This window comes from Cynocephalus volans, chromosome 12, assembly GCF_027409185.1.
Source record: "Cynocephalus volans isolate mCynVol1 chromosome 12, mCynVol1.pri, whole genome shotgun sequence".
NCBI lineage: Eukaryota > Metazoa > Chordata > Mammalia > Dermoptera > Cynocephalidae > Cynocephalus > Cynocephalus volans.
This window is the reverse complement of record NC_084471.1, coordinates 18,082,968-18,109,114: the sequence shown is the minus strand read 5'-3', so window position 1 is coordinate 18,109,114 and position 26,147 is coordinate 18,082,968. Positions and strand designations below refer to the sequence as shown.

Sequence of the window (26,147 nt, the reverse complement as noted above, 5' to 3'; positions counted from 1 at the left end):
ATAGTATTTGCATACTATATACTAATCTGTATAGTATGTATTTGCGTAGTACTAATCTGTATAGTGTGATTTTTATCTGTATAGTATGTATTTGCATAGACAAAACAGTGCTTTTGAAAATGAAAAACACTCCTGATTAGTAAAGCTCCTAGAAATACAGACCTCTGTGGAAAATGTCAGAAAGTCTTCGTGCTATAGCATTTTTTCCGACTGTTAATATGATAGGGATAATGTTCATTGACAGAAATGTTTTCTAACTTGCAATGATCTGAAAGAGCAGATTTTAGAGATCTGTTAAGTCTTAGGGTGGCTTTGACTTGTACATCTCTATACGAAACTGACAGAAGTCCTCCTGGGCTTAGCTGACCTTTCACTTGTACTGAGGAGTTTATCTTGCTAGATTTCCTTTTCCAGATGGCTTTTAATCCAAGGTTAAAAACCTTCTGATTAGTCTAGATTCCCTTGATAAGTCTTGTCTCTTACAGCTTCATCAGATTTGTTGAAAAGATTGGGTAAAAAACAAACTAACAGAAAAAAAAATAGATCTGACTTTTAACTGAACATAATTTTTATTTCTCTTAAGTATACTTTTTATCAGGTAATAAATGCACGTAGCTTAATAAGGTCAAATAGTACCAAAAAAGGGGTGGTTGTTTTTATTTTGTACTGAAAAACATCAGTCCATGCCTCTCCTCCTGACCCAACTTTGATTGCGTATAAAATTCTAAGTCAAAATATGTTTTCCCTAAGGATTTTGATGGCATTACTATGTTATCATCTAGAGTCCATGTTACTCATATAAATTGTAATGTCATTCTTCTTCCTGATCTTTTTTGTGTCCTGTTTCTCTCTCCCTCTCTCCTTCCCTTCTTCCATTTTCATCCCTCTCTCTCTGGAAGCTTTTACTGTCTTTGTCTCTTCTTCACATTATGAAATTTCACAGTCCATTTTTCATTCCTTATGCTGGGAAAACTGGGCACCCTCTCATTCTGGAAGATGAAATTCCTTCAATTCTTGGATATTTTCCTATGTTATTTCATTGATAATTTCCTCTTCTTCATTTTCCCTGTACCCTTTTCTGGTTTTCTTATTAGGCTCGTGTGTTGGATCTTCCAGATTGATGCTCTGGTTTTCTTATCTCCCCCAATGTCTGTTTTTTGTTGTTGTTGTTGTTTGTTTGTTTTTTTCTCTGTTTTTCTTTCTAGGAGATTTGATCAACTTTATTTTTCAAGTTTTTTTTTTTTTTTTTTTTTTTTTTACCTATCATTTTTTATTTCTAATGAAATTTTAAAATTTAATTTATTCTCTTTCTGTCTATAGTAATGGGTATATATATTTTGGGTTTCTTTTAGTTTTTTAGTTTGAGTTTTTTGGTTTTTCTTTTCTTTTTTTTTAGTTTTCCTCTGTTCCTAATTTTGTTTCTATCTCTTGACAAGGTTTTTTCCCTCCTATTTGTTTTAGTGTCTAGTTTGTTGTTATTGTTGGAGGCTTTCCTCTAATGCCTAGTATACCCTTGAACCCTAAAAAGCATTGTAAGCTCTGTGTCCAGTGGATAGAACTTGGTGACTGGAACTTACGTCATTGTAAGGTGATCAGGCAGTGACCCATTTTTATTGCTGTGACATTCGCTTTCTACATAGTAGGATTTTTCTAACTCCTGCCTGAAGGTTGGAGCTGGGAATAAGGGTGGGGACAGTGCTTAAGTCTATCAGCTGACCTCTGGGAGCCAGGTAGGGGCAATGGGCTGGTGTCACTATTTAGTGCACAGACTTTATTTAATTCCTCTGTGTCCAGCTGATACCTCCCCCCACCTCCGCTGTACCTTTGGGTCTCACGTCATTGTGGCTCAGTTACCCAAGTAAGGGTTGAGGGGAGAAAGGAGGTTTTCTGGCTAAATGGGGTGGAAAATAGACACTCAGAGTTCTGATGATTTCTTATAGAGACATTTATTTATACAAATATTTATTAAGTATCTTCTGAGTGTCCAGTACTATTCTAGGCTCTGGTGATAAGCAGTGAACAAAATAGACAGTGAGGAGTCCTTATGTTCTTGTGTGCAGGAGGGATAACAGTAAGGGCTGAGACAGTGAGAAGTCCTGAGGTGAACAGAAATGAAAAGAGCGGAGCGGGTCAGAAGCATGAGGGGCAGGTCACTTCCCCAGGAGTCGGGGAGAGGGCTGGGTCCACTCGCTGCAGGTACTGAGGTGGACCTTTCTCCTTCTGTTAGGTCACTGACTGTTCTTTCCTCTACTCATCACCTTTTAAGGTTGTAGAATTATCTAATGCCCACTAGTACCACTTTCCCCATCCCTTCTCCTTATACATAGGTTTATACCCTAATTTTTTTCAACTGTCCAGTTAGTGAGGTTTGGCAAAACTGTGGCGATAAACACGTGTTCCATCGTGTTTAACTGGAAATCCATGTCTGTTATTCGAGAATATTCAACACCGGAATGCTTAGTGAGTGTGCTCAATTTTTTTCACTGCAGTTTATAGAACTGAAGTTAAAATTCTTTTAATAAAAGGTGAGAAGAATTTTTAGAGCACCAACCTTTTTTCTGTTAACCAGAGCCTTGCCTCTAAGGATTCTTGGAGTTTGGGGCTATTTCAGTCATTTCTAAGATTTAAAACTAATTTTAAAATGTTTACAGCTCACACCCTGAGAAGTATGACATAAATGCTAACAGTCATCAGAAGGGTATTACACACATTTTGTGAACTCGCATCTGAGAATAACTTACCTTTTTAATGAATTACTATTGTAACTAAGGTTTACAGCTTTAATCCTCTCCTTGAATGTCACCCCTCTGAAGCCAGAGGCATGCCAGTAGCAGCAGTCTGTTTTTTGAAGTTCTTTTCATGTATAAATAAAATTGTTAAGATTCAAGAATACCAATGGTTTTGTTAAAATAATTGTATATGTTGTAATTATTCAGAATACCTTGTTGGCTAACTTAGGTAAGTATATTTTAGGTTCATTGAGGATTGGAAATATGCCCTAGAAGTTTATTTAACCCCCACACCACCCAACACAACTGATACTCAATATGTTAGTAGAATAATTTATTAAATAAAATATCTTAAATGCTCACTGGTCTTGTTAGCAGTTATACTGACATAAGCTAAAATCATCACTCCCAAATGAGTGTAATGTGTTCTTCCTAGTAAGCATCAGAAATGGGAGGTCTCATCTTTTTCTGAACTGGTACCAGGAGTTTATAACTGATCAACCTTAATTGATCAACTGATCAGACAAACCCACTGAAGCTTTTCCAACCAGAATAACTAAATATGCATGCCCACCCACTGCCACTCTGGACACAAATGAGAATCTGCTTTGACAGCCCGAGGGAAATCTATCTGGTCATAGTGAAGTCAGTATCATGGGCTCCAAAATGTGCCGGCTCTCTGAGGATAGAAAGGAAATTCCACCCTTGGCTGTTGCCCATGAGGAGTTGACTCTACACCCGAAGCACAAAGATAGATACAGTGGATCACATCATTAAATACTAAATTATATGGTAAAGACCATTAATGGTAGAGAAGTGTAGAGTTCGTTGTGGAAAGGAATAGAATCTGAGAGTCTGAAAAGGCCTTTTAGAAGTCTGTTCTAAATCCATCTTCCCAGCATGAGAATTCCTTTTGGATTATCTTTGGCAGACTGTTTTCCACAGTGCATGTGGCCTGCGGAAGTGCACTTTTTTATCACATGTTCCTATCAGTCCTGCCTTGTCCTGTGAGCCACACTGAATGGACACATTCTCCTTTTCTTCACAACCACCCTCCGTTTGACATTTTTAAAAAAGCCTTCAGGTTGAGAAAAAGTACAGGGAGAAGAGAATCAGTACCAGGCAGTTGGGAATTACCATCCGTGCTGTGTGTGATAAGCCAGGATTGAGTGTAAGTGGTCAGAGAATGCCCACTGGAGAAGTGAGAGTTTCATCAGTACATGTGAAAGGTGTGACAGTCCCAATGAGCAGCACCACCTTCTGTCACCTCGAAAGTGAAGGAGAACTAAGCAGAAAGAGCCAGGTGTTTAGGAAGGAGGAAATGTTTTATGAAGAAGATGGTGTCACAGTTAATATTAATAAGTGTGGGCTCAGAAGCAGGCAGGATTCATTCATAGCGTATTTTTTAGATGAGGGAATTTCAGTACAGTCTTCTAATGAGACAAAGAATCTTAATGAAGTACAGCCCTCTTTGGGGTCTTTGTGGGGTTGATTATGTGTCATACCAGTAAATGTGCAGTGAATCAGCTTCCCCCAAAAGAGCCAGGCCTTTGATCAAGAATCTCTAGAGGGTCAGCCCATGGCTCACTCAGGAGAGTGCAGTGCGGATAACACCAAGGCCATGGGCTCAGGTCCCTATATAGGGATGGCCGGTTAGCTCACCGGGTGAGCGTGGTGCTGACAACACCAAGTCAAGGGTTAAGATCCCCTTACCGGTCATCTTTTATAGAAAGAAAAAAAAAAGAATCTCTAGAGCAGTTCATCCTTTAGTGATATGCAAAATACTGGCAACGGTTAGATTATTTAGTAATAACCTTCTGTCACCAAAGTTGTGAATTTGTTGTGTGCTTGTTTACAAAGGAAGGAAGGTTTTCTTTAGTTTTATTTTAAGTTCTGTTGAGAATAAGGATGTAAAGCCTGAAGTCTTGACCTCCTTTCCCAAGTGTTCTAGACTTGTAGGTACTTTGGAGTGAAGCCATGAGTTATATGATTGATGCATAATGATGTTCCAAAGGGGAAATAGAACAGAACATGGGTCTGGAATAGTCTTCTATGTTTTATCTTCATATTCTTTTGTAATTAGCTTTATAGATACATTTGAAGATAGGAAGAGACATTCACATGCACTGTAATGCTGATCGGAATCATGTTTGGAACTAGACTTTCTATTAAAATCAAAATAACTTATGTAAGCTCCTTTAATTTTGATATAAATAATGCATGGAAGGAACTCATCAAGGGCAAATATTTTTTTTCTTGAGCTTTGTTTTTCTCTGGTGATTAGCGCTAATTTATTTATTGGAAGATTTCCTGCTCCGTTTTTTTTTTTTTTTTTCCTCCTTTGGTTTGTTTTAATTTTTTAACAAATTATCTGACAGCCTAAGGAATTCCCAAGTTAAGTTTCATTTCAGTGTGTAGGCAAACCAAATTATTATATTTCCAGATTTCCTCTTACTTTTGCTGCCATTCACAATGGGGGACAAAAAAGTGGATTCCTTTGATGTGGAAAGGAAAAAAAAGCAATATATCACTTCCCTGAAAGAGCATTTCTCAGTCTCTCATGTGAAAAAGGATTAGCACCTCCAACAAAGGTCCTGTAGATCACAGAATCAGGCAGTAATACCAAACAGTATTCCTAAGGAGAGGAAAACTGTATTTGAGCAAGAGTGTTTGTCCTGGCAAACAGAAGCTTTTTAATAACTGCAGGTCTGAAATAATGCCATACACTCCTTGGTATCTCCCCCTAAATCCTGAAGGACCAGACAGCTAGTTTAAATAGGGTAAAGTCAACCTTCATTTTAAAATAGAATTCTAGTCTTATCAAAATGTAGTTTTTTCACTTAATAGTTCAGTGTATCTATCTTTGGTTGATAAGGATTATGCATCTATGGATAAAATCATTTGGAAGATTCACCTTTGACCCTCTCATTCAAAAAAATGTTTCCATTTATAAGGTCACTTACCTCCATTTTGCCCTTAATAAAAGTTATTCAACAATTTGCTGAATTAATTTATTAAGATTTTGATTAGATGTTTCTTAGAAGCAAATAAAACCTACCCTGACTTTCTAAATACATTAAAGAATCCTTATGTATTAAGTGTAAAGAGGCTGTGGGAAATAAGAAAATATTCACACATGTGTGGCAGAAAAGTCAAAAAGAAAATTTATTTGTTAAACAATGTTTGGTTAAAAACTTTGGTTTTACCAGACCTTCATTTCTTTTTTCAATATTATGTTTTCTAAAATTGAGAGAGTGAAAAGCCACTAGTTTAAAATAATAATAATAACACTTTGTACTCATGTAGCACTTAAGATTGTCTAAAATCCTCCCTGCTAGTCTGAAGCTTCAAACAGTCTGGACATCTTTGGCTCCCTACTTTGCTTGATCCTGCTTGAATGGAAGTTTCTAAGTGGGAGGGGAGAAGGGGGCTGATAGGATAGCAGAGTGAGCCCCAAGATAAGGTGTATGATGCCAAGCAATGATTCAGAGTTTTGATCCAAAAAGTTATTCCAGCAACTCTTACTTTAATGTTGGAAATCAGGATTATTTTGTCCACATAGACACCTTATTGTAAGAAGATTTTATTTAACTTACCTATTTAAGAACAAATTTTGGTCTTCTGTAGCTAGCCAGTAACCCTCTGACCTTTCAGTAAATATCCAACTAAAGCTTTGAAATTAGGGTATTTAGTGTTTTATGGCCCAGAATAAAAATCTCCAATTCTGTTTCCAAATAGTGTAGCCTCAACACATTTTATTAAGCTCTTGACACATTCAGCCGTGTGTATTTTGTAAAGTTCCTATGGTTATTGTTTTACAATAGCTGCTTCCAGAAGCATTGTAAGGGTTTCAATTAATCAGCCCTTTGTGTGCTTCAGACTATGCAAATTTATCACATCAAACCATTCAACTGCTCATGGGAAAGCCGTGTAAAAACTGTATTGTCTTCTAGCGCCTCCTCTCATTTAGAGTGATGTTTTAATAAGAAAGCTAATCAAGTTTTCTTATGCATTATTTATCTGTTAACATGTAAGGAAGAGCTGAATTAAAATTATGTCAACAGGGCTATGGCAAGTGATGTGATAAATCTGGAAATGATTCAACAACAGAACAAAGCTAATATGATTCAACAGTTTTTGCCTATGCCCCTCCCCCTTGGGATCATTTAAGGCGGTGGCATGAAAAAAAAGAAGGTTAATTCGATAACTGGAAGGGGGGAAGGGAAGAATGGGGCAACCACCTGTGTTAGCTTTCACGTTTTGATTTAGAGATTTACATTTCTGAATGTACAAAGGCTCATTGAAATGAATTTATCCAACACAAAACATTTCTTACTTAATAGGAAGAGTCAAACTTGAAAGCATTCCTGCTGCTTCTTTGGCTCCATTTACCACCATATTCATCAGCAATAAACTATTCCCCACTAGAAATCCACAGCCCCAAGCCCTGTGAAGTTCTAAAGTTATTAGGAGACAGTGTCTTAATAATATTAAACGACCTGAACAAGCCACCAAGGAGTGAGCTTCTTTTAGGCCTCTTCAGCCAGAGTTAGTGCAACTGCAACTGCCCCTTGTATTCATTAAGCTGGTCTCCTTTGCTTTGCTAGTTTGCTTCCTGCTGAGAGTAATTAGGATTCTTATATAATAATAATTCCTTGTACTTAGATGCAGCCTTTTTCTAAGGACCTTAAAGTACCTCTCAGACATTAGCTCATCTGTTCTTCTAACACAATTGCCTCATAAGATAGGTGCTAATTATTCCCATTACAAAGACCAGACAACTAAGTCTCAACAGAAAGTGGCACTCCCTCCCTCCAACCCCCAAGGGAACTCAATATCATTTGAACAGTGGAGAGTCAAATTAAGGTCATCGGATTCCTTGATATCCTGCCCTACATAGGTCTGAGGGTCCCAGGGATGATGAACTCTTTATAGATGGCATTCCTCCCATATGTGTAAACTCATTAATACTGGGCATTGGTAAAGTGTTCACTCCTTTACTGATAGACAAAAATCACAGCATCATTTCGACCTTCATTCAGTGCAGTGTTAAACTGCAGAATAAATAGCCTTGTCTAACAGCTAAGTATCTGCAGAAAGTAACATAGGCAATTTAGACTCTGATGAGCAGAATTTCAGCAGACCGTACTTGCCAGGTGTGCGCTGCATCATTTAGATCGTTAGAATATGGCAAGCTGAATTGTATAAACGTTTTAGTTTTCAATATTCACTCAGGTTAGTCTGCATAGGCTGCCTCTGCCTATCTAGAGGTCAGGCCCTTAACCTCTTTCTCTCCCTACCTCTTCGGAGCACTTGGCACGCAGCATATGCTTAGTAATTGAGAGAAAAGGTTCTTTTTCTCTTTCCTCACTTGGAAAAGGAAGAGTAATAATATATATCAATTTCAGAGTGGCAAATTTAATCCAAAAGTTGTTATAATACATAGAAAGTAGACTTGCTAAATAAAAATAAAAAAGTAATGTGTGATGTTAAAATGAGACCTGGCTACCAACAAAATAGAAAACCATTTGTTGGTCAGGTCTCAACTCACTGAAGTCACACACAAAATAGCTCTTGAATTAAAGATGTTATTACAGTTGTGTTCTGCATTTGCTATTTGCTTTCCTATCTGTACGTAGTACTAGAATGCTTTAATTTTTTCTTACTTTTTTTTCTGATGTTCTTACCTTTTATTTTTTTCTATTTGAATTGGTAGTCCGTTAGATAGCCAGTACAGAAAACTAGTATTTTTTTTAAAAAGCCAAAAATAACTTTTGAGCCAGTTGCTGTTTATAATTAGAAGTACTTTTTAAGAAAATGAAATGATTCATGAGATTAACTGGACTTTTGCTGGATAAGCCTGTTCTTAAGTGATTTCTGTGTTGTTCTATGAGGCCCCAGAAATAGAAGTAAATTGGTGTAGGAGCCTCTGGTGTCTGGGGCATGATGCAGAGAACAGTGACAGTGGGTCCTAGATTTGCCGCTGCTGACTGGATTGGCAGTCAGAATTGTGGCTTCTTTAGACTCCCTAAATTCTTCCCTTTACAACTTCAAATAAGATTGATGGTGGTGGAATAATATTTTGTTGACTGAGTATCTGCAGTCTCTTTCTGCTGTAACTTTCTGTGATTTGCTCAAGGTTCTGTAGTGTAGTCTGTATAGTATAGTCCCAGTTGGCTCCAGTGAGTGCATTAACTGTTCTTAGGCATGTTAAACTGGTGTATTTGCATTTTACTACCAGGAGGTTGTGCTATAAACAATGGGGTTGAAACACCAGCATGAGCCAGGGGATGAAATTTTATTTTAAAGTCTGAAATGCTGTGTAAGCATTTAAGGTATGAATCAGTAATTGTTTCACAACAGCTTCCATTAGATATGGTTTATTTGTAGTCCATCTTCTTTTCAAGGATCCAGGGGAGTGTTAACACACTGAAGCGAACTGCATATCATTTACATTTTTAAACCAGTATTAAAGGAAAGTGACCATAACTTTTAAGAGTTCTAAATATTAGAATGGATTTTATGCCTCTGTCCCTGGAGAAAACAGGGTTTTAATTTTTCGTTTGAAAATAAGAAACCTTCCCCCTGTTATTAAGGATTTGAATAATTCTGAAACAGAAATACCTTAAAAAAAAAAAAAAGTCTACTTCTAAGATTGAGAACTCTCTTTTTACCCCTAATGAATTCACTAAAATACAAACTTTTAAAAATCATCTGTCTCATTTGAGATTCAAGATCATCAAATTCTGTCTAAATATTTTGTTTTAACTTCTAAGCTCATTATGGTCTCTTTGTGTTAACTTGTATTAAAATCTGTCAGCTATGACTGGTCTCATAAGCACAGTCAGTGGACCAGAATAAGTTAATTATTTACTTGTGTCACTAGTGCTCTTCATCTAATGAAATGCACAGCTGTGTTAGATCTGCAGTTGGATGTGTAGCTTCCATTGTTCCGCAAGTCAGCAGAGGGTAGAAGCCGCGATGATGGAGAGCCCTCAGTTCTTTCTGCTGTTCTGGCTTTCTGTGTCGATTTCATGGATCTTTTATCATTCACTTTCACACAAAACAAACAACACAGGGCTGTCTGCTATGGGAACCATCTTGGCATATAAAAGGGTTTTCAGAGCCTAAAGTAATTTTAAGTTAGCTAAGATTTAATTTTTGGCTTACAGGTACCATTGGTTCAGAGATTGCCAAAGCAGTTTCTACCGTGGAATGAAAAATTCCGAAAGCTACTGATAGGTATTTTTTTTAACAAAATGTCAGAAAGGGGCTAATAAAACAACTTCCCGAAAAGGAAACTTTGCACTAAATATTAATCAGATTTCAAGCAAAGTTATTAGCAATTCAGATTTTAGGGGAACAAGCATTTCTTTCATTTTTAATAACATAGTAAAGTTGAATTTGCTGGATTAAACATGTCAACTAAAACTGAAAATAAATGCAAGTCACCTCTCTCCTTACCCTCCCCCAACATAAGTACGTCATGCTTCCTCGGTCAGCTTCTGTGCCTCTGCCCCTCACTCCCACCTTCTCTTGTTGGCAGGTGGATGGGCAGTTTCCTCCTGAGCAGACGCCGGCATCCCCCTGTGAACTGCTGCTTAAGGGGTGCTAAGGGTTTTCTTTGGTTTTGTTTTTAAGGGATATAACTGAACCCTCCATCTCCTCACCAGCCAAAATAACATTCTTACCCGAGCTCGTCCCAGGACCGGCCCCTTTAGGAATTGCCATTTTTAACATTGTGTTCACTGCTAAACAATGTTGTTGTCGGTGCACATAGATTTACAATTTGATCTCTTTCAAAGTAGATTTCCCAGTATCCCTAGAGTTTGTCAGATAATTTCAGTGTGGATAAGATGGATTTTTGGAGGGAAGAAAAAAGGGTCACACTGCTTGATTTAAATTCTAACACACTGTAGCTGAATTTGAAATAAGGGGAACTGGATGATTGTTTCTGTTGAGAGCATACTTTTTTTTATAATAAACAATACCATTTCAACCAAAAAGGTAATTAAAGTAACTACATGCTCTACAATTCAACTCCACAAACCTAATTACCATACTGTTCACAGGCACTAGCAATGAGAATATTAATAACCAATATTAAAAAAGCAAATGACATTCTTTTCCTTTAGCTCTTGGTGATTATAACAAATCCCAAAATTTTTTAAAAGTAGTTTGAGTAATTATGTAGAAGTCAAAACTGGGGAATGAAAAATTTGAGAGCAGTTTCTTTTCAGTAGGTACAGCTGGTTAATAACTTTATCCACAGAGAAAAGTGATTTTATCTTTCTACAAATTTAAAAGCATTTTTTTTAGTCCAGTGCCCTTGTACACTAGTTTTCTGATTCCACATTATGAAGATTGTGGTTAACAATCTAAATTCTACCCATACTTCTCCTCCCAAGAAAAAGAAATCAGAGGAATCAAAAACTATTTAGGAACAAAATTCCCTACAGGTTAGAATAATATTAAGGGAATAGTAAAGTACATGAATTTAAGAGACTGTCAATAGTACGCATAGAGTTGGTAGGTTTTTGTTTTGTTCTGTTTTCATTCCTAGAATTCCATTTCTAATTCTAGGCCTTTTCCCCCAAGAATGATGTAGCATTTAACTTTCTTGTTTAACTTTACAAGTTCAATCAAAGATCGCTTTTCTAATGTGCTGTAAGCTATAGGAATTAAAATTCCTTTGGGCAGTTTAGGCTCAGCCAGAGAAGCTCTGGCAAAAATCAACCAACCAGCCAGCATTCTGCAGCCAATAGGTAGACCTGTTAGCACATCAGCCACACATGAATACTTCTTGTTACAGTTTTTTAAAACTACATTTTAAGCATACCCCTCATTCAATCAGTTCTGTGTTTGGTGGTCAGGGAACTTAGATGCTTATGATTTGGGTGCAGAACCTAGCAGATCACAAACTAGCTGATAAGGACCAAAATTGCTGCTGGCTTAAAGCTCTGAGGACACTGGCAGGCCCAGGGCCGCCTGAAGTCGCTACTCTTCGGTCTCTGTGGCATGGGAGGGTGGGCAAGCAGTCTGACAACACCATTGTGTGTCATGCCAGCAGGACAGTCCACAGGCTGCACTGCCTTTCTGCAAGGAGAGTCGTTTTTGAACTGTTTGTCTCGCAGGATTGTTGGAAATTGCTTTTGTTACTCTTGATAGAGACCATGGGGAAGGTTTTAGAGCAGTGGAAATAGAGATAGCAGCAGGGAGATCCCAATTAAGTACTGTATTCTTCCTTTCTGCCAATTTGCTTTACATGGCATGAAATCTTCTCTCCCCCAGGTGTTTGTGGCTTGATTGTACCCCAGGAAGACATGCCATTTTGTGATTCTGGCATTTGTCCGGACATCATAATGAACCCACATGGCTTCCCATCACGAATGACGGTCAGTTACCTTTAAGTTTTTCAGAGTCACTGCTTTTGAGGAAGAAAACAGGCATTAGTTTAATTATAGTGAATGGAGATTATGGGACTCTGACGTTGATTTTCAGAAAGGACCTTTAAACCCTTGCCAGATAAATAGGTTTCTAGCCCCTGACAGTTCTGGCCCACTCTGCTCTACAGGGAGAATGAGAAGCACATCTGCACTTCCCTTCGAGAGCAGAGTGTTCTGAGTGATGAACTTATCCCTCAGCAAAGACAACACCTTGTATTGAACCTGAGTGGGTCTCCCTTTCAGTCGTTATTTTTTATAATCCTAGCTCCACCTCTTACTGGCTGTGTGGTCTTGGACAAGTTGCTTAACCTCCCTGTACTTCAGTTTCCTCCTCTGTAAACTGAGAAGATAATAGTACCTATCTCACAGGGGCTTTGAGAGGCGTAAAATTAGGTCAGACACATCAGAGTCTGTCACACAGCAAGAGATCAATAAATATTGCTGCTATTAATTTATCACTACTATTAATAGTAGTAGTCTCATATCCTTTTGGGGAACTAAGCCAGAGATAAATAAGCAAAGAGAATTCCTGTCCACAGGGAGGTGCTCACTTAATTTGTTCACATCCCACAGGTGGGAAAGTTGATTGAGCTGCTGGCTGGCAAGGCCGGCGTGTTGGACGGCAGATTCCACTATGGCACTGCATTTGGAGGGAGTAAAGTAAAGGACGTTTGTGAAGACCTCGTTCGCCATGGTTATAACTACTTGGGGAAAGACTATGTTACATCTGGCATCACAGGGTAAGTGTACCATTGAGCCATTTTAAAGAAAAAGAATGGTTTTATTAGGATAGGAGGTTAGAGCCCTTTAGATATATTCTTTTAAGTGATATCTTAAAAAGTATACCTTAAGGAGTAAACTTTAAGGATTGTACCTTAAACTTTAAGGAGTAAAGCTTTACTCTTTTAAGAAATCTGATAGAAAAATCCAAATTTAGGAAACTGCTAAGTTGAGGAGTGCTGTTTTTACTGGTAAAGCTGTAATTTAAAATGTAGAAAAGATTTAATTTACCAAAATATGATTTCTACCCTACTTTTAAGCAACGCATCAGTGTATATAATGCAAAGGGTTTCCCTTACCTGTTGAACTATCTGCTTTTGTATGACGAGTATCAAATAATTAGTGCTTTGATAGATAGCCTGAGGCCTAGCATTTATGCATTTGTTCACTGAAGATATGTTAAACACCTGCCCAATATGTGGTAAGCACTGAGTGTATAAGAGGAAACCACACAGAACATTGACCTATGGAGCTGAACATTTAGGTTTGTTTCTAGACATTAAAAGTAAACAGGTAAAAGGTAACTTCTCGGTGGGGCCTACCACGACTACCTATTTTAAAACTATAACCCAGCACCCATTTCCTGCTTTATTCTTCTCCATAGCAGTCATCATTATCAAATATACTAAATGATAATGTCGTCTGTCTCCCCAACTAGAACGTAACCTCCCTGAGAGCAGGGCTGGTCTGTTTTGTTTACTGTTCTGTTTCCACTGCCCAGCACAGGGCCCGACACACAGAAGGCACTCGGTAAGTATTTGTCAGATGAAGGAATGCATACAAACAAATACAAGTACACATGGGTCTCACCGAAATGAAGACGAACAATAGGTTAGAAGAGCCTTGTGAGGAGGTGGGCATTTAAGCGGAGATAAGAAGGGTGAGAAGAGTGAGCTGGCACAGCCGCAGTGCAGGGAAGGGGCAGCGTCACAGACTGACGTGAGGTTGGAGGAGAGCAAGAGCCAGGTCCCCCAGGCAGAGCGCAGGGTCTTCCTGTTGCCCTGTGAGAACCAGAGACCCGTGAAATGATCGTGAATGACAAAGGTTTGAAACTTGAATCACACAGGGTTTTAAAGGATCAACTCAGTTGCTTAAATTAAGACCCACTTATGTATTTTATGCCAGATAAAACTCTAGGACATAGTAGATAGTGTTTATACTGTTCTTCTGAGGTTTTAAGCCACTTGAAGACAAGTGAAACTCAGCGTGGAAGCATGTGTGAGAACACAGCTTGATTTTAGTGCTGCAAATAGACTCTCCAGATGTGATTAAAATGGTCAAAATCTTTATCTGTTAAAAATATGGAGTTTTTAAAAAAATCGTCTATTCAGACTATAATAGTATGGATTTCTTTAGGTGTATCATAGTTGAGATGTTATGAAAAAAATCACGTTACAGGAAAAGACTGATGGTCCATTTCAAAGATGATTCAGTAAAATAGCCAAGCGTCCATTTCAAAAAACACAGTTGTCATTGCTAAAATGATACTCTTAGTCTTCTCTTCTCCACCCAGAAATAATGTAGATGTTGACCAGAAAGTGTGCAAAACCACAGGATCAATTCGTTGCACCTTGCTGAACATACTCCTAATTGTACTGAAAGATTTGGATGGGTTTTATCCTGCTTGCTGTAGACAGCTGTAGTCTGTGTCCCAGTCCACACTGCCTCCACCTGATTCCCCAGCCAGAGTTTTTGTTTCTTTGCCATATATTTCAGTGGCAAAGTTTGAGAAGCACTGTTTAGCCTATTGGCTGAAAATTTCACAAAAGACCTGCAAACGTTTTCACCTACCAGCTTTCATCCCTTGTCCATTCTTGAACATAGCTAAGAGGGAAAGTTGGGTATGGATTTATTCTGTTGATGATGGAATAGCATTGGTAACAGAGTTCCATAAAGGCTATCATGAGCAACCATATTACTGAGGAACAGGATCGTTCTTCCTGGAAAGAGCTGGAAAGAACCTTGGTCTGACCACCTTGTACAACTAAGAAAACTGAGGTAGAGAGATCATGTAATTAGTTTATTATGTGACAGAACTGGGTCAAAAACAGGATCTCTTGATGCCTTCTCCATTGTGCCTTTCACTCCACTCCTGTGTCTTCCAAGCCTCTGGTTGTGCTTATACCAGTGGAATGGCTTGACAGTAAAAGCCTTCGCTCGTGATGCTGAGAATGTTATAAGGTGTACCAAGCAGGCAGGGGCCAAATGATTTTATTTGCCTTTGCAGTGTCTGATGCTTCCTTTGCTCTTTCCACTCTCACATCATGCTGTAGCCCAAAGTTTACCTGGTTCAAGACTAGCCTGCATGGCAGGGAGAGCAGTAGATTTCAATTCCCGCCGCACCATTCACCAGCTCTTATTTAACCTTGTGGACCCTCTGTGCCGATTTCTTCATCTTCAAAATAGGGATGACAGTTATCCCTGCCTGGATTGCTGTATGGATTAAATGGCACATGTTGGTGCTTCCTCTCCTTTGAGGAAGTTAGTTCTGAGACAGAAAAAATTTTTAAAGGCATCAGTCCCCTGGTATTCCTGCTCCAGACTGAAGAAAAAAGGTTTCTTCTATCAAAGCCCTTACATATTTACTTTCTTTTTAAACTCTTACTACAGTTTTTCTAAAGATTCATCGAGTCAGTTATGTAACAGACATTTATCGAGTACCTGTTGTGTGCCAGGCCAGGGTCACAGGTGCTAGAGCCACAGTGACAGCGGAGACAAAGTGTTTGTCCTCGCAGAGTTTACTTCTTGTGGGGAAGACAGGCAGTAATCAGAGAAATAATAAATGTGTACCACAATGCCAAAAGGCAGTAAGTGTCCTGAAGGCTTAGGTTGAGACAGTGCAGTAAGAGATGCTGGGTGGGAAGAGGACTCCTTTAGAGAAGGTGATCAGGGAAGGTCTTCCTGAGGAGGTGCACTGCTTGACAGAATTCAAACAGTGAATTCTGGTATTCACAGGTATTCCACTGTGAATACCTGGTGGAAGTGTCTCAGGCAAAGGAAACAGGAAGTGCAGAGGCCCTGAGGCTGGGACTGGCTTGCTGTGTTTCAGAAGTGATGAAGAGGCCAACGTTGCTGGAGTAGAATGAGCGATGGGAAGAGGGAACAGAAAATGAGTCTGAGCTGGGCAGGAACCAGGTTACGTTTGGCCTTATGGCCGTGACACAAAATGTTGGCAATACCTATTCTGAGTATGATGGGAAATCATTGGGGAGTTAAGAGCCGAAAAGTGACCTATTGTGATTTACATTTTAGAAGGAATCACTCTGGGTTGCTGTGTGAAGAACAGATTGTTGAGGGATAAGAGTAGAAGCAGGGAGACCAACTAGAGGATTACTTGTGGTAGGCCAGGCAGGAAAGGATGATGGCCTGACTAGGTGTAGCTCTGAAGGAGGGGTCATCCTACACATACTATTTCACAACCTGTTTGAATTTGCATTTCTTTATAAAACCATTCATCTTTTAATATAGCTGTGGGACTTTTATGTTTTCAGCTCTAGCCTTTTCATTCACTACAGACTGAAAATCACTCTTACCCAGTTAGTCATAAACCTCTTCATAATCAAGTAAGGACCTGCCAGTTGAGTCCTAGAAAAGGCTGTCTCTTGTTAGCCCAAATTCAGTTCCTTAACCCAAAACACTGACCTTTTCTTTCAGTGAGCCCTTAGAAGCATACATCTACTTCGGCCCTGTGTATTATCAGAAGCTGAAACACATGGTGCTGGATAAAATGCATGCCCGGGCCCGGGGCCCACGAGCCGTCCTTACCAGGTAAGAGAAAACATTTTATGAGAAGAATTTATAATGCAGTCAAGTCTACCATGCATTTTCCAGACAGAGCAGTAAGCAGATTCGGCAAAGTTTCTGTTTTCCTGAGATGTCAAGATTTGGGGTATTAGGCATCAACAAAAATCATATATGTATGATTAATATGAAAAAAACCCCACCATTTCACAGGCAAAAGAGCAAACCCACTGTAGGTACTGCGAGTGGTCTCCTAACACTACCATTTGCTGTGTACTAGTTTGCAAATATGGTCCTGTTCAGAAAGGTCCATGTGTAAGAAGGCATGTACGTATATACCCCCACACAAATTGTTACGCCTGCATGTACCCATGTGTACACAGAAAACATATACATGCATTATTTGGTAGTTGAAACCACACTTGTACTTTTTTAAAACTTCTGTTTGGGGAGCATAAGGCACCTGGACTTATGTGCTTATTTGAATAAGCTCCAGGGGGTAAGGGGATTAGGGTGCTCATGTGCCCCACTTACTAGTATATCCGCAATCCCAAGCACAGTGTCTGTGTGTTAATGAATGGGTAAATGTGTTGGGAAAGGGAATTACAACTACTGAGTTTATGTTCTTAGTACTACTCTTTCTAGTTAGAGAAGCATAGTCTAGAGTAGTGGTTCTCAACTGGGAGTGATTTTGCCTCCCAGGGAACATTGGACAGTATGTGGAGACATTTTTGGATGTCACAACTTAGGGGTAGGGAAGGAGCTACTGGCCTCTAGTCAACAGAGGCCAGGGATGCTGTTAAACAAACACAGCAAAGAGTACCCAGCTCAGATGTCAGAGTACCAAGGTTGAGGGACGCTGGGCCAGGAGAGGTAACCAAGGCTCTGCAGCCAGATAGACATGGATATGAGCTCATCTCCAACTTTTAGCAGTATCACGAGCCCTCGACAGATCACTTAGCTTCTCTCACCTTCACTTTTTCCCATGTGTAAAGTGGAGACCATAATACCTACTTCGCAGGGTGACGGTGAATGTCAAGTTTTGAATGTAGAATGTATACAGTGCTGATCCATGGGTGATGCTCAGTAAATACCTGGTTCCCTCCCCACTTTCACTGAGCACTGCTTGGATGTTACAATACGGTGGATGGAGAGGGAGGAAAAATGAAGCAGCTAGTGTTGCATTTTGCTTTTTTGAATCAAGAGGTGTAGACGACTCAATCCCTCCACCATTTAAAACTGAGCAAGTGCACATGTCTATTGAAATGATAGACATATGTGTGCTTAAAACTGCTGAAGAGGGGAGAGAAATTGAGATTCTCAAGATAGTAATCACCCCCACAGTGAGACCCTACTTGGGTTAGGGGTGTTTCTCCCCTAAATGCTGTCCCTTTCTAAACTTCCACTTCAGTGTTTACAACATCCAAAAAACTATCTCAGAGTAACATAAATGTCAAAGCAGTTACTTCCTATATTTTGCTTTGTTGTGTAAAAGAAGTTTTTACTTTGGTATTGCTTTTGTGTCTTCCATATGAAGACCGCCTAGCGTACATATTTGTCTGTGGTTAGTTATCTCTGTTGGTTAAAATCCTAGTTTTGGATTCTGTCCACATGTGGTCTGACTAGCTTCACCTTGCTCAGTGACTTCAGGTAGAAGGAGCGCCTACCCTTGGATGATTCTACCAGCAGATGAAAATGTATACATGGTGTGCTTGGTTATGAAGTTTCTAGTAGTGTGTTCATTTAGACCTATTTTTAAGTGTTTTTTGCTTGTCTGTTTTTTTGGTGGCTGGCTGCTCCAGGGATCAAACCCTGGGTCTTGGTGTTATCAGCACCACACTCTAACCAACTGAGCTAACTGGGCAGCCCCTGTAAATTTTTTATGTGTAGGATTGATTTCAAAAATAATCTACAAATTATTTGATTTCCCATTGTAACTTTCAACCACAATAATAAAAAAGTTAAAATTTCAGCATGTGCTGGCATGCACTATGTTCACCTTAGTTCTTTGGGAGACTGGCAACAACAACAGAGATTTAAAGATGCTCTTGAGTAAAGCAAACAAGGGGTTTATGGTCCACCTCTACTCAAGGAAGTATCACTCCAAAATAAGCCAGCCAATAAATTTCCAAACAAATTGTGTGATCAGGACCTAGGTGGTGTTGCCTAAGTTGTTCAGAATCTCCTAATTTTACCTACATCTCTGGGTCCTGGACTCTTAACCTTTTAAAGTATTTTCAAGCCTGGCACGTATAAGTGTACGTCAGAGAGTTTGTGGATAAGTAGAATTGAAAATTAATACAAATCCTTCCATGAACTTTTCGAAGACTCCTCGTACATAAACTACAGGGAGTCCATTCAAGGGACAAACAGCCCTTGGTCCCTGGCAGAAACTACCAAGGGATCCAGGTTTGTTCCACAGTCTGTTCTGCTCAGTTTTTCTGCTTGAAATAACAGAGTATTGAGATATCTCTGACAAACGCAAAGACATTGTTCCCTGTTTTGAGGACTATACTATCCTAATAATAATGACAGTGATTGTAACAGTATTTTATGTGATTATATATTATTACATCATATAGTATTGTATAATTATATATTATTTTCATTCAGGAATAACAACCACCGGCATTACCTCTTTTCTCATTTGAGGCTCTTTGGGATAGGTAACCTTATGCACTTTTACAAATGAGGCTGAGCAGCGTGCTCTGGGTCACTGTCTAATAAGTGATTTGAATCCAGGTGAGCCCTGCCCCAAAGCCTTGTGCTCTTTGCCAGCATGGGATGCTGCCTCTTTGTTTAATGTAACAACGCATTTCTCTAATAACTTGTTTCAAAGGCAACCCACTGAAGGTCGATCTCGTGATGGTGGCTTGCGTCTTGGAGAAATGGAACGCGACTGTTTAATCGGTTATGGAGCCAGTATGCTTCTGCTAGAGAGACTAATGATTTCAAGTGATGCCTTTGAGGTTGATGTCTGTGGGCAGTGTGGACTTCTGGGGTATTCCGGCTGGTAAGTGGATACCATATGTCTCTCGTAGCATGCCCTTCACCTCTTAAATCACAGCTCAACAACTGACCCTTAATCATACCCACTTATTCTCCGATATTTGCCTGTGATCATTGATGTACCGTTCCTCATCCATGCCTTCCTGGAGATTCTTTTCTGGGGATCCTGTACATACGTACGTGTTTCACTTGTCTCCTATATGATCTGCTTTCTACGCAACCAGAGTTTAAGATCGCAAGGAGTACTCCCAAGGAGTACAAGACTTTATCTTTTTTTTAATATTATCTCAAGTGCCTTTTATAACATTATTCACCTGTAAAAATCCTAGCAGATGCATTGTTGGGTGTTAGAATTACAGCATGTTAAAGTAACTCTTTAGAGAAGATTGTGTCAAATGCCTTCATTTATTACTTCAGACCCATAGAGCCAGATATGTTGCCCCAGGTCTTATAGCAAATTCGTGACAGAGCCAGGACCAAGCCCTGGTGCCTTGACCCCTTGTCTGTGCTGCACACTTGGACAGCTGCTGCACACTTGGACTGTAAATTCCATGAGGACAGAAACCATGTCTGCTTCAGTCATTTATTCAGCATGCATTTAGTGAGTATCTGCTAAGTGCCAGACACTGAAATACAGTAGTGAACATGACAGATGAATATTGCTGTTCGCAGCGAGCTTATCTTCTGGTTCATTCTGATTACATTCTGTCTTGTTTACCCCTGCTTCTCCAGCCTGGCAACTGGCAGGTGCTTCATAAAAAATAACTGCTAAGTGATACCCTGCATTTGTAGGATTGCCAGTAAGTAAATTATGTAATTCCTAAGTCTATAATTTCTATGTAGAGTTTGGTACACAAAGTTCAGCTTCAAAGATGATGTTCTGTTTGTGTTTGTGTAGTTGCAGCACTTTTCCTTTTTGTAATGATTTCACTCTACAACCAAAGAACAAACAGCTCTGCTTAGGGTTAGTTATCATCCAGAGCCCTAAGATCCCCCTGTAGGCAAGTGAGCCTGTCATCCCCCAGTCTCTACTCACTTTTCTATCCTAGAGTCAAGGTCTACCAAGGTCAGAGACAGGTGCTGCCTGCCGGGATTGGAAACAGCCCCAAGCCCCTCATCACGTCTCACCTGCCCTCCCCAGAGCCCTTGTCCCTGGGGAGGGACCATCCCAGAAGGATATAGTTAGGCCCAGATGACCATTCATTGCTGGGGTTTGAGAAGTACGTGGGCCACCTTTTCCCCACTGAGTCCACCCTCAAAGCCTCCTTCCAGAGTCCAACTTTTTGCCTTCTGAAGCTGCCATGTTCTTGGCTGAAGAAAGCAAAGCAAGAGTCAGAACAAGTGGGCTTCTTCGAATACAGTATATATATACCTTGCTAGTTAAATGACAAAACCTTTTAGCTAATTATTTTATGATTTTGGTATAGAAGAGTTGATGAGTCTCTCTGTGAAGAAATCATTTTATTTTACAAATGAACGGAAGAGGTGGCCAGTTGCGTTTCATTCTTTTCATAAGGTTGCTGAGATGGGGTGACATTATTCTGAGAATAAGCCTGGCTCTTTCTTAGATCAATGAGATGGGGGTTTGTTTCAGTACTGAAATGTCTGTTTGTCTTTTGAAATGCATATTAAGCTTGCTTTTTATAGTCAGTGTTGTGTGACCAAAAGAAAAAAGAAAAGAAATAGCGTAATAGGAAGATGCCTGGAAACTAGTTCCATTCCACTGTGCTTGTCTTCAAATTTGGTGTGAGGATTTTTTTTTTTAATTGTTACATAGTTGATTGTACATATCTATGTGGTACAGAGTCGAATATCAATACCTGTGTGCAAAACATGATGCTGAAATCAGGATAATTAGTATATTCAACGTTATGCAATGTTTTTCGTGGCCCTTTACCAATTCCTCCCTTACCACCTCTTACCCTCCCCTTTTCCCACCTCTGGTAACCTCAGCTCTGTTCTCTCCTTTTGAAAGTTCACTGTATTATTGTGATTGTTGTATCTTTCTTTCTTTCTTTCTTTTTATTTATTTTTTAGCTCTCACTTATGAGTGAGGACATGTGGTATTTCTCTTTCTGTGCCTGGCTTATTTTGGCGTGAGGACTTTTAAATAATTGAAAGGATGGTACAGAAGAGGAGTCATTTCATTAAAAATAGGGGTCATGAAACTTCAAAAGAGTTTCCACGTCTTCTCCTTTCTGCATTTCTCCTCTCCCCCACCCTTGCAAAGGAAGAAGGAGCACAGTAAACCAGTTTCACTTCAGCGTGTTGAAAACCTTCCCCTCTCCTCCGCTGGATACTCAGGGAAGCTGATGTGAGCAAGAAGACCTGTAGGCAGTGATCGATCTCTCAGCATTGTTCTGTTAAATTCATGTCTTCTGCTTCATTTCTGTCTCATGTAGAGATCATCTGATGGCCGTGCTTGGCTTTGAGGCTATGTGTTCAGTGTGTATTTGAAAGAGGACTGACTCAAGTTACACAGTTTGAGATTCTTTACTGTAATTAAACAGACCGTAATATGCTGTCTGTCTGATTTTGAGTGGCCTACTTATACCCTTGTTGCCAACAGAAAAAAATCCTAATCCATTCTGGTAGTCTAGCAGTCTCCTCGTGTGCTGCTTTCTGGCCAAGGAGCATAATGACGCTGTCATTTTTCCTATGGTTACCTGGTCGTGTGTGCGCTGGGCTGTGTGGGCGGGAGCACGGGCAGTTGTTGGAGGAAGTCGCTCTTTAATGAGCAGCACAATGGAGCCTGGGTAATTAGAGCAGTTCAGAACCTTGGAACTGGCCTTTTGTCAGTGATTCACACATTAGTAAGACATTGCTATGGGGATGTTTACAGCAAGACTGTTGCTCTACAGAAGACACGAAGGGCATAAGTCACAAAAGAGAGGTCCAGAAGGAAAACTGCAGAGGAAAAGAAAATCCCTATTAAGATAATTAGCTCATAGAGGATATTTCACTGGACAATCATTTCTTGTGCGAAGCCATAGCCGCCTCTTTTTGCTGCCTTTGTCCTAAAAAATCAGTTTATTTTATTGTTGTTCAGGTCAAATTTCTACCTTTGGAAATTGTTTAGACATATGGTAAGGTAATTATATATATGTATATATATGTGCATATATATATGCACATTGGAACATATTAAATGATGGAGAAATATTTAATGATAGAGAAGATTAATGGCCTTTCTGGATTATGAATCAGCATATATGGAAATCTTAAATAGATTAGCTTGGATTGAAGTGATAGAGTAATCTACTAAACAGGAGAATCAGTAAGAAGTTACCCCAATTAAATTCATTTCTCCAGTTTAATTGAAGCATGAACATGATACCTGAATAAATTAGATTAACCCAGCCACGTTAAAAACATAATTCTTAAACTCGAATGCATTAAAAGGGTCTTTAGGTAATCTTTGAAGAAGAAGATTATAATAGTATGTTATTGACATATATTCATATTATTCCAGTCTGTCAATGGATTACTTCATAGGCTGTGTTAAGCACCCAGCAGTCCCCTAGTAGCGACATGAGGGGCGTGTCCCTGATGGTTCCTCCTCCTCCCATTGTTGTCTTCTCTAGAAGTTCCGTGTCTGTGTAGTTACCAGCACATGTAAGCGCTCAGCCTCAGTGCTTGCTATGCTTTTCTAAAATAGTAAAAGTATTATTTCACTGGTTGCAAAAATGATCCCGCTTATTTGTAAAATATTCAAAAGTTACAAAAAATATAAAGAAAAAGTGACTGTCACATTAATTCCCATTGCCCAGAGATGACCACTGTCAACATTTTAGTGACTCTTCTTTGGGACATCTCTGATTGCTAGTAGTTCTTTTTGTTTTTTAAAACACAAATTCTTTCAAGATTCTGGTAGTAGCTAAAAAATACAACTATACCCAGAAAAAGTCATTAAAAACTTTACATATGATTTTGGGGGCTCCCTACACTGACTGAAACCCATCTGAGGGCCCCCTTGGGATCATGCTGTTGAGCACACTGCTTTTTTCATTCCACAGAGTGTCCTGGACACCTTACATTTCAGTAAATAAGAGTCTACATTGTCACATTTAATGACCACACAGTGTTCTTCTACATAAATGTCCTGTAATCATGGAACCAATTGCCTAATGGGCATTTGCATGTCTTCTGCTTTATGCTGTCATAAAAGTGTGGCTGTGAACATTCTTGTGCACTTATCTCTGCCACTTTTGTGATTACTTAATCAAAGAATATGCACGTTGACATTTTTTACACATACTGTCTTACTATCCCCCAGGATGACTAGTCCTTTATTGTTCACTAAGGAGTCTCCCTCCACTTCCTGGTCAGCACCGGATCTTCTAAGCCTCAGTTGCTACTCCTCTTGCACTCATTTTCTCCTCTGTGAACTGGGAGGACCTAGTTTTCTGCATGTGATGTTTCAGGATTTGTACTGGATACCTACCGTCCTAGATGCCAAACCCTTACAGAGTACAGTGAGGTCCTATCTTGGTCTGAAACCTGAAAGAATAACTCACTTTCTCCCCAGGGACCTTTCTTCAGTTGTTCTTCCTTGAAGGAAGAGGAAAAAAAAATCTGAATTCGAATTGCAAGCTTATTGGTCAGGAACATGGGCTGTTGTTAAGGATTAAGTGGGAATATACGCACACACATGCACACACAGACACACACCCGTTTCTTAGTCTTGCACAAGGGACAGCATGTTGGAAGTACAGTAGCTTCCAATACTAAGAAAAATAACCAAGCCTGAAGAGCACTGGAAAAATTAGCATTTGACTGGACACCACTCTCCTGTTCAAAAGTCATGTCTTTTCCATCAGACTTCAAATATCTCAGTGGCAGAAACCAAATTACAATTGCTGAGCATCTTACCTAGAACAGTATACTAGTATAGTAGATAATTATAGATAGGTGGAGATTGATTGAATCGGTTTAAAACCTTTCAACAATGAAAAAAGCTAAATCTTAGTAAATTTCCAATGATTCAGATTTCTGGGGTTCTTTCAAAACAAGTATGTAGGCAGATGTTTTGCGTTTTAAGGAGAGAAGCCTAGAAGTGTGATAGGAACTGATTCAAGTTGCATGCTTTTAAAACTAGAGGGAGTGGTGTTTGTTTTATTTTATCTTATCTTTTGCTTCCTAGGTCATTTCTTTTTATTTTCTGGGCATTTGATAGTGTGAATGAAATGCTATAGAATAAAAAACTAATTTGATAGAATGATAATAGAATTTTGTAGAGAAAATTCTCACTTTCCACATGCAGGCCTTCATTTCTGAGTTGCTGTCCCTCTAACATGTGACTTGGGTTTCAGGTGCCATTACTGCAAGTCATCATGCCACGTGTCCTCCCTCCGCATTCCATATGCCTGCAAGCTGCTCTTCCAGGAACTGCAATCTATGAACATTATCCCCAGGTTAAAACTGTCCAAGTACAATGAATAAGGATGGAAAAGATGATATTTAAAGAGAACAGTCAATACATCCAGTGCAAGGGAAATCAGAGATTGAGGACTACTTCTGCTCCCGTGAATAATTCCTTTCAGTGTTCTCTCTCAAAAACAAACAAACAAATGGATGGAGAGGCTTTTATGTACTAGAAGACTGACCAAAAGGCCTTCATCAGTGAGCATCAAGCCATGGGAGAAGTGCCAACAACATGGACTACAATGCAGTTTGATTCGCAAATGAACATGACCTAAAGGCTAAATAAACTTTTATTTATGCTCTGATATTTTAAAATTTACTCACTTGAAAGACCTTACTCCTTAAAATGAATGTTTGAGGTTAAATTTCCCATGATATCTTCTGGCTAACAAAACTCAGCATTCTTAGGAAACTTGGAGGAGGTGAGGAATCCATTTGCACTGGCTGAGGTGGCTGATTCTGAGCAGTATGCTGAGGAAAAAAGAGTGAAGTTGAGATAGTGGCCAGTAAAGTGATGGCTTTCTTATGTGGCACTGTGAGGGGATCAGTTTTCCCAGCAATTAAGTCTTGCCCTTACATACCCAAACTTTGTAATTTTAATCTTGGCGAAATAAAATATATGCCTACCTTGTTAGGCAAAAATATCATCTTTTCTTACTATTATTTTGAACCTCCATGATCATACCATGCAGTGATATTTATTAAATACCATACTTTAACTCCATGAATGTGGGTCCCTTCCATTCCTACCAGGATGTTAGCTGTCCTTTTTTTTTTTTTTTAAATCTGACAGCCTTCCTTACCCATTTCTAAGTTGCTCTTAACTGCTCTGCCCCAAAGCCAGATGAATATTTGTGTTAAGGACTTTATAAAATGAGTCAGAAAACTTTGAATAATGTCAAAGGCTATATTTCCAGCATGTCCCAAGGAAAATGTTCTGCAGAATGTTAATAGGTATTACATACCACCAAGAATCAATGTCAAAATAAGGTTGAGAAATTGGGTGTAACCAAGTTAA

The 26,147-nt window shown here is 39.2% G+C and overlaps 1 protein-coding gene across 2 annotated transcripts in view; it reads left to right on the top strand.

Annotated features, from left to right (window-relative positions):
• POLR3B (RNA polymerase III subunit B) overlaps positions 1–25,773 on the top strand; it is a 117,174-nt gene extending 91,401 nt beyond the window's left edge. For both annotated transcript variants that reach the window (XM_063074679.1, XM_063074678.1), the window contains 5 exons: positions 12,021–12,124; positions 12,749–12,915; positions 16,610–16,723; positions 19,536–19,709; positions 25,018–25,773. In XM_063074679.1, the coding sequence (XP_062930749.1) occupies positions 12,021–12,124; positions 12,749–12,915; positions 16,610–16,723; positions 19,536–19,709; positions 25,018–25,147 (689 nt within the window). In that variant the 3' untranslated portion in view covers positions 25,148–25,773. The remainder of the gene's footprint in view (positions 1–12,020; positions 12,125–12,748; positions 12,916–16,609; positions 16,724–19,535; positions 19,710–25,017) is intronic.
• Positions 25,774–26,147: the final 374 nt, after the last annotated feature.